Below are 15,664 nucleotides of genomic sequence, written 5' to 3'. Positions count from 1 at the left end.
GGAAAAGATTACTCTGCACTGTGCCTAAATGGACACCTCTAATACTTAAAACATGAGTATGAGGCTAAGATCACACACTGCTAGCTTCTTTTATGTCCCAAGTGAGACTCACTTTTGGCTAGAAAAATGCACTCTTGTCAGCGGTAAGGAAGAGGAATGGTGTCTCTCCCCAAGACCATTTCCTGGATGAATGGACCGCGGGAGCGCAGTGTCTCTCACACGCGCAGAACTGGCCCGGGTACTGTCGGCGTCTCCCAGCCCTGGGGGACAATCCCGTTGAGCCTCCTGGGGAGGAGAGTATCCAGACGAACTGGTCCGAGGCAGGCAGCCCAGGGCTGCACGGGGGCCGGCCACCCCTCCGGGCGCGAAGGTCAGTGAGACAGCCGGGGAAGGGCACCGAGGAGTGGAGGGGAGAGCTTCCGCACCCTCCTAGGTGGGGCAGGAGGTGGCTGAGCCCCTTCCTCCTATCCTTCCCCCACCCCCTGCTGCTTTTACCTGCTGCAGCTGAAGCGCAGCCACCGGCTCTTGTTGAGTCCGTTCGTCCCCTCCAGAGTGGACAGCAGCCACCGCCTGCACCTGCCGATGAGCGGGCCACTCTGAAGACAGGGTACCCTCCAGGCACCCCAGCGCCAAGTTCCCATGGCTGGGATTTCTCCGCGCCCTGCTGGGTCGCCCCGGCAGCTTGTCGCCGCGCTCGCCTACCTGCTCCTGAGCTGCGCTGCCCTACAGGGACAGGTACCCTCGCCTGAGGCTAAGCCCCACCGGGCGCTCTACCTGCCCACCTGGGGCGCCCTGGGCCGCAGCCGCCCCGACGGCCCCAGCGTCTTGATCGCCAACCCCGGGCTCCAGGTGCCCGTGGGCCGCTCTCTTTGGCTGGACCCGCTCCGGGACCCGGTGATTCGAGTGCAGCCGAGGGACCGGTGTGAGGTGACGGTGCTGGACTACCTGCCGCCGCGCCACGGCGCGCTCTCCCCGCGCCGCTTCCCCTGCGCCTGCGGGCCCCGCCAGACCCGGTCCACTCACTTCGGCGCCCGCAGCCCCGGACGCGCCGAGGCGTGGCTGCAGCTACGCTACGACGCCCGGGCTTCCACGCTGGCACCGCCCTTCACGCTGGCGGTGGGCGTGGTCTTCCCCCAGCTGGAGCTGGTGATGCGCAGCAGGCCTTTGGAGGTGAAGGGGCTGCGCGGCTGGAGTCACGCCATCGACAGGAGAGTGCTGCACTTCGCCTCCGCGGGGCCCGGGGCGGCGGCCACCCGCAGGTGCCGGCTCGCCGCTCTTCCGCCCGAGGGCGGCCCACTGCCCAAGGGTGGGCGTTTGGGGGCCCCTCTCCCCAGGGCGAAGGGCGTAGACTGTGGGGCTTTTGTCCAGGCTGGGGCGCGCTACCAGCGCCCGCCACCACCCCCTCGCCACACCGGGACTATGTGCCCATGATGGCGAAGCTGCTAGGGCCAGGGGACCGAGGCGCTGGGTCAGGGGAGTTGCTGCTCCACGAACACTTCCAGCTGCTGGTGAGGATCCGCGAGAGAGCCGAGAACACGGCACCCAGGCCCAGCTTCAGGCCCCTGATGTTGACGGGGGTCCATCAGTTCGTGCTGACAGCCCTGACGCCCGACGCCCTGGCTGCGGAGGACGTGGAGTCTGCCGCTGATGACCGGGTCTACAACATTCTCAAGGCCCCCATCACCACGCCAGGGCACCAGGGCTACGTGGTCAGCACTGACGACCCCCTGGGCCTTCCAGTCTCCTTCTTCACCCAGCGGGAGCTGCGGGAACTCAAAATTGCCTATCAGCCCCCTACGGAGAAATTGGATGGGGAGCGCCTCTTCCAGCTGGAGCTGGAGGTGGTCGGCAGAGATGGCGCCATCTCAGACCCGTTTGACTTCATGGTGGTAGTGAAGCCTGTGAACTCCCTGGCCCCAATGGCTAGCCATAACCGGGGACTGCTGCTTTTTGAAGGTCAGTCAAGGCCCCTGTCCAGCGCCCACAGCCTTCGGATCAGTGATAGTGATAACCTGGGAGAGATGAAAGTGGCTGTGGTCAGGGGCTTGAGACATGGGCAGCTGGTGGTGCTTGGGGCACCTGCTGGGTGCAAGCATGTCACACCAGTAGACCTGGCAGCAGGGCGAGTGGTGTACCAGCACAATAGCAGCAATACCTACAGTGACAACATCATCTTCCGGATGGATCATGGGCACCACCAGGTGGAATTCCTCTTCCCTGTCACCATCATCGCTGTTGATGATGAACCACCAACGGTCACTGCCAACACTAGGCTCTCAGTGACTGAACGGCAGCTGGTCCAGATCTCCCCCTGTGTCCTGAGCGCTACAGATATTGACTCTGAGGACTCAACCATCCACTTTGTGCTGGAGGACCAGCCTCTGGGAGGAGAAGAGGAAAATAGAGGGTGGGATCTGGACCCTGGTTCCTCCAACTCAAGTCAGCATCTGGGGGAGATGCTGCTGCGGCCTTTGGGACCACCTCTTGTCACCTGAAGATGAAGGCTGGTATTATGTGGAAAAGGAAGTAGTTTATGAAAAGGTGGTGACTGAGTGGCTTCAGCGAGACATAGTGGAAGGCAGACTCTTCTACCATCATCTTGGACCCCTTGGCCCTCAATCTGTAACGGCCCAGATGACTTTCCATGTGCAGGATGACCATGACCCACCCAATCTATCCAACCAGCATTTCTTCACCATCAAAGTCCAACCAGTGGATCTGCAAAGTCCAGAGCTGTTTCCAGGAACTACCCTAGAAATGACCGTGCAGCAATACCAGCTCACTCAATTCCAGCAGAAGTTTCTCTGATATATTGACCAGGACTCAGATGACCAGCACCTGTGATATACCTTACCGATGTCCCCGACTGGTACAGTTGGCAACCAACAAGTCCAGGCTGGAGAATTTGTGCTCACTGATTCACCAGACACACACATTGTGCACTTCCCCCAGGCCCAGGTAAATCACCACAAAGTTGCCTACCAGCACCCCCAGAAGAAGCTGGGTACTGTACCACGGCTTGTGCAGTTCACCTACCTGCTGGACGATGCTGCAGGCAATAGCATACCTGGCACAGTCACATTATTCCTGAAGCCTATGGACAACCAGCCTCTCCAAGTCAGCAACAGAGGCTTCACTGTCTTAGAGGGAGAAAGTTTTATCCTCAGCAGTAATGAGCTGGATGTTTCAGACCCTGACACAGACATTGACCAGATTGTCTTCATATTAGTTTGGGGTCCCCAACATGGACATTTGCAATACTTAAAAAAAAATGTATGGTCCCAGGGGAATTTTTCATGCAAGCTGATATTGTTAATGGGAGTATCTCTTACCAGCACCACAGAGACCAGACCTTTCAGCTGGAGGTAAGTGACAGGGTACATCACATACCCATCACTGTCCAGATTTCTATGCATCCCATGGCAGCTGACAAATGTCCTAATATCTCTATTATAGGTAGTCCATTATTAGAAGTGTCCATAGATGTGCTAGAGAACAGAGCCACTGAGATCACCATAGGCATCATCCATGACCAAAAAGACACAGGTGACTTGATGCTCTCTTTCGTTGTGGAGGACAGCCCAAAATTGGGCACTATTCTGGTGAATGGTTTACCAACAGAACGATTCACCCAAGAGGACCTCATCAGTGGGGCAGTAGTGTACGTCCACACAGGAGGTGAAGTTGGATTCCAGAAGCAGCATGATGCCTTCAGCCTTGCCCCCTCCAAGGATTCTTATCAGTGGGTGGCGGAGGACAACACAGTGGAGGGGGTGCAGGTGCAAGTGGTTGTGCTACCTATGTGGCCCCCAAGGTCTTGGTGGGGGAGCCCTACACCGTCCATGAAGGTGAGAAGAGCCCCTTGACCTTACAACATTTCACAACTGAAGATGTGGACACTCCCCAAGATGAAATTGTACGTACAATAACTGGCTAGCCAGCCTCTGGCTACCTGGAAAACATGTCACCAGCTCCTGGCTCAGAAGAGTTGCGAGCTGGTAACCTCATCAGTGCTTTCTCCGTCAGAGATGTCCGGGTAAGACATATCAGTTACATACAGAGTATCCACAAGGGGGTAGAGCCACAAAAAGATCAGTTCACCTTTAATTGCTCTGATGACATCAACTTCTCCCTAAATGTCTTCTTCCCTATAATGATCTTACCCACCAATGATGAGCAGCCTGAACTTTTTGCCCGAGAACTTGTGGTATTAGAGGGGATGAGCCGGGTCATAGTCATAGACACCCCCTGCTCAATGTAGCTGAGGCTGATCTGCCACCAAATGAGCTTCACTTTCAGCTCACAGCCCTCCCTCGGCAAGGGAGCTGGCCACAGCAGGTGGCCACAGGCAGCCAGCCCATCCACAGCTTCACCTTACAGGAGATCCAGGAGGCCTCCACCATTGTGTATGAGCATGATGACTCTGAGAACACAGGGGACAGTTTTGAGGTCTGGCTGAGCGATGGCAAGCACACCACCCGCAGGAAGGTACCCATTGGGATGATCCTGGTGGACGATGAAGCCCCTCAGCTGATCATCAACAATGGGCTGGAAGTAGAGACTGGATGTACTGAGGTCATCAGGAATCGGGTCCTCAAGGCCACAGATCTTGACTCACATGAGCCTCAGTTTTGTCCTCCATGCTGAGCCTCAACAAGGGCTTCTACAGCGACTGAGAAAACCCAGAGGGGAGGTGAGGAACAATCTCACCCTGGGAATGAACTTCACACAGTATGACATTGACAGAGGTCTCATCTGTTACACCCACACAGGCCAAGGACTTCATGACCTTATCAAGTTTGATGTGACTGATGGGATTAACCCTTTGCTAAACCACTACTTCTACATCACCATTGGCAGCTTACACAAGGTCTTCTTCCTTGAAGTGGTTAGCAAAGGGGTCACCTTGATGGAAGTTGGCAGAGTAACCCTCATCATGGATCTGCTTAGCACCAGTGACATCAACAGCCCCGATGAACAGCTTCACTTTAACATCACACAGGCTCCTAGCCTGGGGCACTTGGAAATCTCTGACCACCCTGGGGAGCCTGTTGCCTCTTTCACTCAGCTTCAGTTGGTTGGCAACAAGATATTCTATGCACTTCAAATGATGAGATAAAGGTGGACAGCTTTGAGTTTCAAGTGACTGATGGACATAATCCTGTGTACCGAACCTTCAGGATCTTCATCACGGATGTGGATGATAGGATACCTATCATGACCATCCATAAACTAATACTGCAGGAAGGGAAAAGCAAATGGATCACTCCCTTTGAGCTGACAGTGGAAGACGAGGATACCCCAGACGATCTTCTCCTCTTTACTGTCACCCAGGTCCCTGTCCACGGTAGGATTTTATATAATGGCAGCCGTTCTGTGACCACCTTCACCAAGCGGGACCTGAATGAGAACCTCATTAGCTACTGACATGATGGCAGTGAGACAACTGAAAACACTTTCTCCTTGACTGGGACAGATGGCGCTCATGCTAATTTCTGCGTCTTCCCAGACATTGCCGTGGAGACACACAGACCTCACGTAATGAGCATCCACATAAGCTCCCTAGACAACAGGCTCCCCCAGATTGTCTTTAACAGGGGTGCCCTGGCCTTGAAGCGCCTTCACACTGGACACGTGGGCTTCCTGATTACCAGCAGGTCACTGAAGTCAGAGGATCGGGACAGTTCCCCAGGCTCCAGAAGTATAAAGTGACCAGAGGACCAGTTCATGGCTTCATCATCAACACTGGCCTTGGAAACAGGAGCACTTGAGTATTTACACAAGGTTGGTACACAGTGTCCTCTGATGCCTTTGTCCCTCTCCTTGAGTAGATTAGATCTCCCAGGTTTGTATGAAACTGTCCTGACCTTACTTAGTCCATTAGCAGAAAGATTCTAATTCTAATGAAATACAATGGGATGTGAAATTAACAAACCAAAAAAGGCAACAAGTCCATTATCAGCTATTTCATCAGCATGCCTGTTTAACAGGAACCCTCAAACATTCAATCAGGCTTGTAGTTATGCCTTAAAACTGCAAAACACAGGTGGACAGCTTCTGCTTCTGAAATAGTGTAAGATTACATTGATTTTGAAAATTGCAGTTAAGTTTGACTTTTAAGTAAACAATGACATATCTAGGAATCACTTGCATAGTTTATCAGTAAGTCTAGACTTCTGAAGATAGTGTTTGATATTTAGACTTTAGATATAAAAATTACACTGCACATTTTATTGTAGTACTATTCAAATGCAATTTCTGCAACTAAAAAAACGCATAGAACTAAGTTTGCCTAAGTGTTGGGAGTACGTGTTTCTTAAAATTTTTATTGGGGTATAGTTGATTTACAATGTTGTGTTAGTTTCAGATGTACAGCAAAGTGAATCAGTTATGCATATACATATATCCACTCTTTTATAGATTCTTTTCCCATATAGGCCATTACAGAGTACTGAGTAGAGTTCCCTGTGCTATACAGTAGGTCCTTATTAGTTAACTATTTTACACATAGTAGTGTGTATATGTCAATCCCAATCTTCCAATTTATCCCTCCCCTTCCTTACCCCCTGCTAACCATAAGTTTGTTTTCTATACATCTGTAATTCTATTTCTGTTTTGTAGATAAGTTCATTTGTACCCTTTTTTTAGATTCCACACATAAACGATATCATATGATATTTGTCTTTCTCTGTCTGACTAACTTCATTTAGTATGATAATTTCTAGGTCCATACATGTTGCTGCAAATGGCACTTTTTCGTTCTTTTTTTTTTTTTACCACATACCAACATTTATTGAATTCTTTAGATGAAGAAAGAAAATAGTTTACATAACCTGTTCTATCAGTTTGATAACGTCCCATCTCTTTTTTTTTCAGGTACTGACCTGATCTTGCATGAGTAGTTTACTTGAGGCAGGTACAATAATATTCTAAATGTGGAATCCTATACCCTTAGAGATAGCTTATAATCATCCTCAACCAGTGAAAATCCTGCCAACAAATGGACAAAGAATTCTTTAAGAATAAAGTCCTAAGCACGCTTCTCAACTGCACAGGCTATAGGACCTGCTAGATGCATAACCTATTCAGTTAATGTGGAGAGTGTATCTATAATGTTATAGCAAATTTTCTTATCTTTATTTTCATTGATTTCACCAATGATATTTTATTCCTGTCATTCATTATGCTAATTGACAAGCCACTAATTTCAGCAGTGAATCCCTGTATCAAAAATTGAATTGTGCAATATATGACCAGAAATAATGACAAATGAAATAATGAAGTACACATGTATCTCAGATGGATCTGCTTCTAAAATGGAGTTGTTCTGATTAAAGGACACGTGACAATCCCTAGGATGTGAATCCCTGATTAGAGAAATTAACAACACCTAACATAGCTAGCTTGAGTGTCTCTTTTTCTCAGGTTTCACTATTAGGGGCATTTAGAAGAGCTGATAAGCAGTTCCAGAGACCACTGAGCTCTTCACTCACCCCAGCAAAAGCCCACTGTTTTCACTGATCATCTCACCATCCTCCCAAAGCACTGAGTTTCCCTCCTCTTGAGGCAGACTACAAATCCACCGTCAGGCCCTTCCGGAATCTCATGCACACAGGGTGCTTGAGAAAACAGCGTCATATGTCTCAGGAAGTACTTCTCCTCTTTTCCCCAGTGATACTTATTCCCAGTTTGTCATGTCACCCATTATTGATATGTAGAGTAAAGGCTAGTCTCTGGGAAATTATGAAAATAATAATTGTAGAAAGGGTAGTCGTGACAGAAATAGCATATTTTAATTCTTGATTCATGTCTTCTGCCTAGGCCTGCCTGGAGAAACCCCAAAGCCACCTACTCTATATAACTATAGAACTACTCTACTATAACCATGGAAACTCCATGCTGGGCAAACACAGGACCTTGGCTTAAGGGACAGTCATATTTTTGTTCCATATCTTGGACCATACAGTTCATATGCTTTTAGTGGGGAAATGTTTCTTTTCCTTACAGACACCAGGAAACACTTTTTAAAAGAAATTACATACTTTTCAGATTGAGCTTTCATTTTTTTATTTAAAAAAGAGCAAAATTATAGAAATTATTATTGTTGTTATTATGATAATACTCACTTAGAATCACAGACCTAAAGACTAGAAATGACTTCGGAGATCATACCCATTTTTGTTCCTTTGTTCAATGAAAGATGTAGGAGATTTACCTTGAGATTTTATCACAAACTCCAAGGGAACTACTAGGTTTAATTCCAACGGAAGGCTAAAGGCAAAGAATAAATTAAGAAACCTCTTTGTAGATGCTGCTTATTAAATAATCATTTCTTGTATGTTTAAACTTTAAAAAGAGAGTGTATACAAAAATACTAACCAGTCTTCTAGAAGCTGGAAAGAGCTCTTGTTTACACAAAGACAAAGAAATAAAAATACAGAAGGAGAGGCAGATACTTGGGAGGGGGGAAAGATAAAAGAAACAGAGGAGAAGGGGCTTTGGCAAAGGAAACACACCACACCACACACACACACACACACACACACACACACACACATATACACACATGCACACACACCAGGAAGGGAATAAGAGAGAAGGAAAGACGCAGAAAGTCAGGAAGCGTAGGCTATTCTGTGTGTGTTTGGCCCCAGTTACAACATTTCTTTCCACTTTAAATGTCCACTGATCATTATATAATAGTATCCCATGTCAAAGTATGCAGCAACGTAATTCGCAAAATAATACATGTAATCCAAAGTCATCAAAATGATTTTCATTTTAATAAAATATATCCTAAGTGATTTTCAAACTGAATTTTTCTTTACCATTAATACAGGCAGTATCTGGGGTTCAGTCCAGACTCTCAGGGACCTATGAGCTAAGACCTATTCTGCCATTTTTTAATTCTTGCCAATCTATAGCATAATTCAATTTCCATTTTCCTTAAGGGTCCATAAGATTTAAGAATTTGACATTTGATCGCTCTAGTGGAACCCCCTGGGACCGTTTATAGCTTGTGCTATTTAAAAAAAGGCATTTTACTTTCTAGAAAATGAATATTCTACCCAAGAGTTTGTAAGTTGAGTGGAAGCTTTTCATTTATCTAGCAACTGTTGATTTGTGGTCTGGCAGAAAGGAATTGCTGACACATGGAATGCTTCCCTTGGAAAGAAAAGCTCAGTTTATATTCTTCGCCTGATAAGTGCTTGCCAAGCACCAGGCTAATGACATCTGTTGGGCTCCCTGGCTCGACCGTTTTTGTAAAGCGCTGACTAACAATGGAGATGATTATTACAGAGCTGGCCTGTGGTTTACTTTAACTCCCAACCTTTCCTCCCTAATTATTTTTTTGTCAAACCTCAGGAAGGGCTCTCAACCAGAGGTCATCCTCCGTTTGTTTAGAGGTTTGCTGGATGGTTCCAAGGTTTGGCCCAACCCACTTACAATAGCATGTCGATACACTTGGCTCTAAAATCTGGCCTGTCATCAGTAGAACTTTATTTTTATGCCTCCACAAGGCTTGCTTTTGATCACCTTTTCCTTCATGTGGACCTTCACATGGCTCCTCCTTTCCTAATATTTATGAATCAAATTGCTCTTGGAACTGTCTTATATATCCTTTGTACTACGTACATGAGCTGGGATGGGATGTGACATTGATCTCTTTCTTCTTAGGAGAATAGGTGATCTGGGTATTAGGCCCACTATTTCAGAGTCACTTGTCACTGACATCAGCATAGCCACACTGGGGACTCTGTCCTGTTGTTGGACATCTATATGGAACTGCAGGGGCTTGGTTTGGTAAGGGATCATGTCTTCCTAAGGCATACAGTGCATTAGGGCTTTTCAGGAAATGGGCCTTTTCCTTTCTTTCTCTTTCTTTCCTTCCTTCCTCCCTTTCTTATACGATCTCATTTCTAATGCCAATCAAGCACAAACTTATATGACAAGTGTTACAGTATCAATTTCTAGAACATGAGAAGAATGCTGGACCATGGGGAAAAGGTTAAATAATAGGTACTCTGGAAATGCAAAGTATTGTTTTTATCCTTTTTAAAAAGATTTCTCTAGAACAAGACCCTCAAACTTAAAGATTGTTTCACACTCTGTACGTATAATATTTTGTACAAGAACAAGCTCTAAGCTAAGAATCTAAAAGCCTGGCATGTAGGTCCTGGCTCTAACTAGACTATAACTACAGCTTTATATATTGATATTACTAGATTTTTTTAAACCATCATCTATATTCTTATGAAGCAAGGTAATAGAAGTAATACATTTACAGCTTGTAAATAGGTTAAATTATTAGCAGTGCTCAGTCTATTCTTTAAATCTATATTTAGGTCAGTTTTTATCCAGGAGGGATTTAGTCATATTCAACAGGTATTTAATGAGTCCTGATTAATCTCCGGGAACTGTGCTACGTGCTAGGGACTCCATGATGAAAAGCCACAAGCAATCAGCTCCAAATAGAGAAAGGGAGCCAGAAACAGAGACAATTAACTACAGTACTGTGAGAGGCACCTACCAAGGAAGTATGTGCATGAGGGGCAGAGATGAGCCATCACCCAGGGAAGTTTCATCAAGAAGCAATGCCCACTCTGGGCTTTGAAGGATGAATAAGAGTTTTGAGAGCTGAATTCAGAAACAGCACCACAAGATTTGCAAACTGCACATAGCTTAGTTAGCTTATAGACTCCAAGGCAGCAAGAGAGTAGGAGATGATGGAGAGGTGGAGAGGATCCAGATTGTGGAGAGCTTTGCATTTTTTTTTTTTTTTTTTTTTTGGCTGCATTGGATGTTTGTTCTCTAGTTGCAGCGAGCAGGGACTACACTTTGTTGCACTGCACAGTCTTCTCATTACAGTGGCTTCTCTTGTTGCGGAGCACAGGCTCTAGGCATGCGGGCTTCAGTAGTTGCAGCATGTGGCCTCAGTAGTTGTGGCTCGTGGGCTCTAGGGCACAGGCTCAGTAGTTGTGGCGCAGGGGCTTTGTTGCTCCGCAGCATGTGGGATCTTCCCGGACCAGGTATCTAACCTGTGTCCTCTGCACTGGCAGGCGGATTCTTTAACCACTGTGCCACCAGGGAAGTTCCTTTGCATATTTTTAAATTTATTGACTGATTCTGTGACCTCGAGTGAGGCACAGTTATGGAACCACAGGTACTTCATTTGTAAATATAGTGTCAAGTGTGCTTGCTCCCCTTGCAGATTGCTGTGCTGCCTGGATTTTCACACGAGATAATGGATATGAAAGGGCTTGGTTATAACATGCAGCCGAGGTAAAGATCACGCCTCTAGATGAGCCAGTGCACCTAAGTACCCAGAAAATTTGTGTGCCTTCTGGAGAACTCATTCTCCTCGCCTGTGCATAGGGCTCCAGAGAGCTTACGGCTCACATTTAATTTGTCAAGTTACACCAACTTAGACGAAGTAATATTATCGTTTGTCCAAAGTGGGACATAATAAGTTAATATGTTTTCTCTACCGCTGTGAATCATGAAATATTCAACCTGCAAAGGAACTCAGAAAGGTTCTAATTCCGCTCCCTCGTTTGAGAGAAGAAGAAATGAGGTCCTGAGAAGGAAGTATTTCCTTAAGGGCTACACCTCTAGTTAGTGGTGCCCCTAAGACCGCAGCCCAGGTCTCCTCACCCTAAGTCCGGTTCTCTTCCCACTGCATCCTGCCTCATCTCTACGTACCAAGTTGAATTACACAAAATTGCTGACATTTTTGATCTGAAGAAAACAATCATTTCCTGTGGTTTGATCTATAGAAGGACTAGCTCAGCTGGCCAGCTTGCTGCCCAAATCCCACTCCCTCCATGACCTCTGCCGGCAGAGAAGGCTCTCTTCCCACTCAGATCCCTGCAAACTTGGCTTTAGGGAAATTCAAACTTTTCCCAAACTTCCACATCCCTTATCACATTTGATCCTTATTACAATCTCAACACAGAGGGAAGAATCTCTGAAAGAAAAGTTATATTAAGATATCACCAAATAGGGCTTCCCTGGTGGCACAGTGGTTGAGAGTCTGCCTGCTGATGCAGGGGACACGGGTTCGTGCCCCGGTACGGGAAGATCCCACATGCCGCGGAGCGGCTGGGCCCATGAGCCATGGCCGCTGAGCCCGCGTGTCCGGAGCCTGTGCTCCGCAACGGGAGAGGCCACAACAGTGAGAGGCCCACGTACCGCAAAAAAAAAAAAAAAAAAAAAAAAAAGATATCACCAAATAAATATTTTGATATCACCAAATAAATATTTTGGAAGTGAGTGTAAGTTGTTTCACAGGGTCAGTAATCAGAAGCATGAATATGAAATAAGTGATACTAAGCACAGAGGATGCACCTGGATGTGGTACTTACCGAGTCAGGCACTGACTGGCTCTCTGGGAATCTGAGGGCCATGACCCCTCTTGCTGCCTCAACACCCCCATTAGTCTGGTGTGTGGAGCTGGAATTCACTGCTTCTGTGTCTTCTCCCTAATGAAAAATCAAGACTCTGTCATGGGCAATTTATTTAAATTGCTAGATTGCTTAGGGAACAGAGACCTCTAGCATCCCTGGCCCTAAAGCACAGTAATCAAATATAGTCTCCACCTCCAATGGGGAGGGCAAAGAAAATAGAGTGAAATTTTAAAAAATTAGATAAAAAGATTCTTTCATTAAATATGTGAAATTACCCCATCACTTTGTCTGGATCTATCTAGATTGTATCCAAAAATGAGAATGATTATTCTGATTTCCAAATAGGAAGTTGCTATATTACATTACATTACATTACGTTCTCTGGAAGGAAGAATATGTTTCACATCTTCCTTGAATCCTATACACTCTAGAGAAGGAAGAAAGCATAATGTTTTCTCCCTTCCAGTTAACCCATATGGAGCCCTAACTCCCAAACAGAAATGGCCATTCACAAATGGCCATTAAGTGTATTTCCACTTTCCTGCTAGTTGGAAACTAGGAAATTGACATTGGTATACTGGGTTTGCATAGCTCTGTGTCACTTTATCACATGTATAGATTTGTGTAATCAAGTAATCAACATATAGAATCTATTTAAAATTATTATTATTGTTCTCTAAAGTCTTGCTTTAAGAGTTTCTTGGGTAATTTTATTTTGTGTCAAAAGCAGCCAGTGGTGCTCCTACTGAGGCTTACAGAAGAATCTAATAAAAGCTTGTGGTCTGTATTTTTTCACGTCACTTCCACTGAGTTTATATTGAAAAACTCTAAGAAGGAGGGAAAGGACACAGAAAACTTGTATTGTTATCCATAGCAGTAACATGTTGGGTTCATAGCCTTCTAAATGGAGAGCCAAATAATATCATCAAGACAGTTTGGAGACATCTCCCAAAAGAATATACCAAACACTTCTTTTTAAAACACATTAGGGCTTCCCTGGTGCGCAGTGGTTAAGAATCCGCCTGCCAATGCAGGGGACACAGGCTCGATGCCTGGTCTGGGAAGATCCCACATGCCGCAGAGCAACTAAGCCCGTGTGCCACAACTACTGAGCCTGCGTTCTAGAGCCCACGAGCCACAACTACTGAGCTCACATGCCACAACTACTGAAGCCCGCGCGCCTAGAGCCCGTGCTGCACAACAAGAGAAGCCACGGCAATGAGAAGCCCGCGCACCACAACAAAGAATAACCCCTGCTCACCACAACTAGAGAAAGCCCGCACACAGCAATGAAGACCCAACACAGCCAAAAATAAATAACTACAATAAATAAATTAAAAATAAAAATGAAAAATAAAACACATTAAACCTGCCACCCTGCTGCCCTCACCTGCCCACCAGGTGAGCACAAAGGCTTCTCCCTCCACCACCTGCTCCCACATTTCCAAAGACTGCAGAAGGGGATTTAGAAGCATTGCATGGGAGGAAACTCACTGTAGCTGAGGAGAACACACGGAGAGAAATGACTGCAGATAGCTTATCTGTTTGCTCTGGGTTCCCGCCTTTCTGAAGAACCTGATGTGAGCCTACACAAAACAGCCTATTATTTCTCAAAAATAGAATGGACTTGACCCTTTGGGGTCGAAGACTCCAAGAGGAGACAGCTCTCCTCCGCAGCCCCGGGACATGGGCGTTCGCGCCCACTGAAGGCAGACAACCAGGCAGGCCAAGGAATCATGGAAGAGAAGTGAATTACACAAAAGAAATGGGAGTGGAATAATAAATATCCCTGTGCAGGAAGGGAATGTGGCATATTTCACCTAACAAAGCACATTTTTTAGATTGCTACCTACAGCTCCAAGATCAAAGGGAAACAGCTAGGGGAAGAAAATGGAGAATCTGTCTGATATGCAATTTGACTTTTTCTCTTACCCGAATTTCTAATTCTTCTATCTCAAGTTACTTACTTTTCCCTGAATGTATAACTCTATTTTTTAAAAACCCATTATATTTGTAATCTGTAGACGTGCAGCTGGAGCTGTACACATCAAGCCACAATTCAGAGTAGCACATTTCCTCACGATGAGGCACTGTGAAGCATTTTCCAAATGACTAATGACATTAACTGACACTTTTTGACAATTGTTAGTTATAGGTATTATTTCCAAATGCATAATGAATAGGTGCTTATGGAATTCAAATACATTATCAAATTATATTATGTTGGTAGCTGTAGAAGCTAAATGCTTATGACAATGAAGCTATTTGAAAATGGCATGGAGTAGTAGAAACATAAGTATATATAGTATTATATTTTCATTGGGTGATTATTAAACATTTAAGGTCAAATATCCTATTCAATTAAATCTTTTTCCAAGTTCAAGGACATAAACCATTAACATTTGACAGTGGCTGCTACTTTATCATTCAGTATTTGATTTTACCTATTTGAGCATCAGCTTTCATTAGATGTATTTTCAAAACTGTCTTTAGCAGTGTATAACCTCTTCTGTCTTGCTTTAAGTTTTAGTTTTAATTTTAAGTTTTAAGTTATTGCATTTTTAAAAGAAGAGGTCATACAGCAACTAGAATTAGTAAATCATTTACATCAAAATGAAACCTTTCTGAATACAGTATTTGGATAAAATACTTGTACTTTTCCTTTTTTTTAACCTAATGGGATATAATTGTGAAACATAAATGCATTATGCCCTTCAAATTCAATAAACTAGAAATTCTGCCGTTGGGTGTTTTTCTCCATTATTACTTTAATAGTTACTTTCTAAGCCATTCCTTTTTCAAAATTCACCTTTTTGTGCACTGAGACCCTTTCCTCCTCCTGGTTGGTCCTGTCAGTGCCTGTTCACTGACTCCTATCTCCTTCATCTTGCTTGCCTTTCCTTTTTCTTTTTCTTTTTCGTTTGCAGATTGTACTGCCTAGTCCAGTGCCTGGTACATATAGGTATTTGGTGCATGTTTGTCCCTCTTTATCCCCATCCCCTGTTATGCGCTGACATTCTCTTCTTAGAACATTAGAACATCAGTTTTGTTCTACGTAGTTTTTTTTAAACAATTTATTCTCCTGTTGCTTGAAGGAAAATAAATGAACTTAATAATAATAACAACTTAAGCTATAAAAAGGACACTTGCTCACACTTTCCTACACCTCTGATCCACATGCATGCTTTCTTTGTCCCACCCTTTGGGATACTCTTTTCAATTACTTCCTGAATACAGCCCTCTCCACTCTCTCTAAC

General features: G+C 45.3%; 1 protein-coding gene across 1 annotated transcript in view; it reads left to right on the top strand.

The window, feature by feature from the left end:
• Positions 1-639: 639 nt before the first annotated feature.
• The window catches only part of FREM3 (FRAS1 related extracellular matrix 3), a gene marked incomplete at both ends in the record, with an annotated part of 43,930 nt that continues 28,905 nt past the window's right edge, over positions 640-15,664 (top strand). The window contains 14 exon segments of the mRNA XM_081216529.1: positions 640-1,389; positions 1,392-2,483; positions 2,485-2,805; positions 2,809-2,841; positions 2,845-3,264; positions 3,267-3,798; positions 3,801-3,934; positions 3,938-4,244; positions 4,247-4,616; positions 4,618-5,096; positions 5,099-5,424; positions 5,428-5,686; positions 5,689-5,768; positions 5,772-5,827. Coding sequence (XP_081072655.1) covers positions 640-1,389; positions 1,392-2,483; positions 2,485-2,805; positions 2,809-2,841; positions 2,845-3,264; positions 3,267-3,798; positions 3,801-3,934; positions 3,938-4,244; positions 4,247-4,616; positions 4,618-5,096; positions 5,099-5,424; positions 5,428-5,686; positions 5,689-5,768; positions 5,772-5,827 — 5,159 coding nt within the window.

The sequence above is a fragment of the Mesoplodon bidens genome, assembly GCF_964165515.1.
Source record: "Mesoplodon bidens genome assembly, chromosome: 1".
In the NCBI taxonomy this organism is placed as follows: Eukaryota; Metazoa; Chordata; class Mammalia; order Artiodactyla; family Ziphiidae; genus Mesoplodon; species Mesoplodon bidens.
Note: the sequence above shows the minus strand (reverse complement) of the source record. Positions and strands in the feature narration are given on the sequence as shown.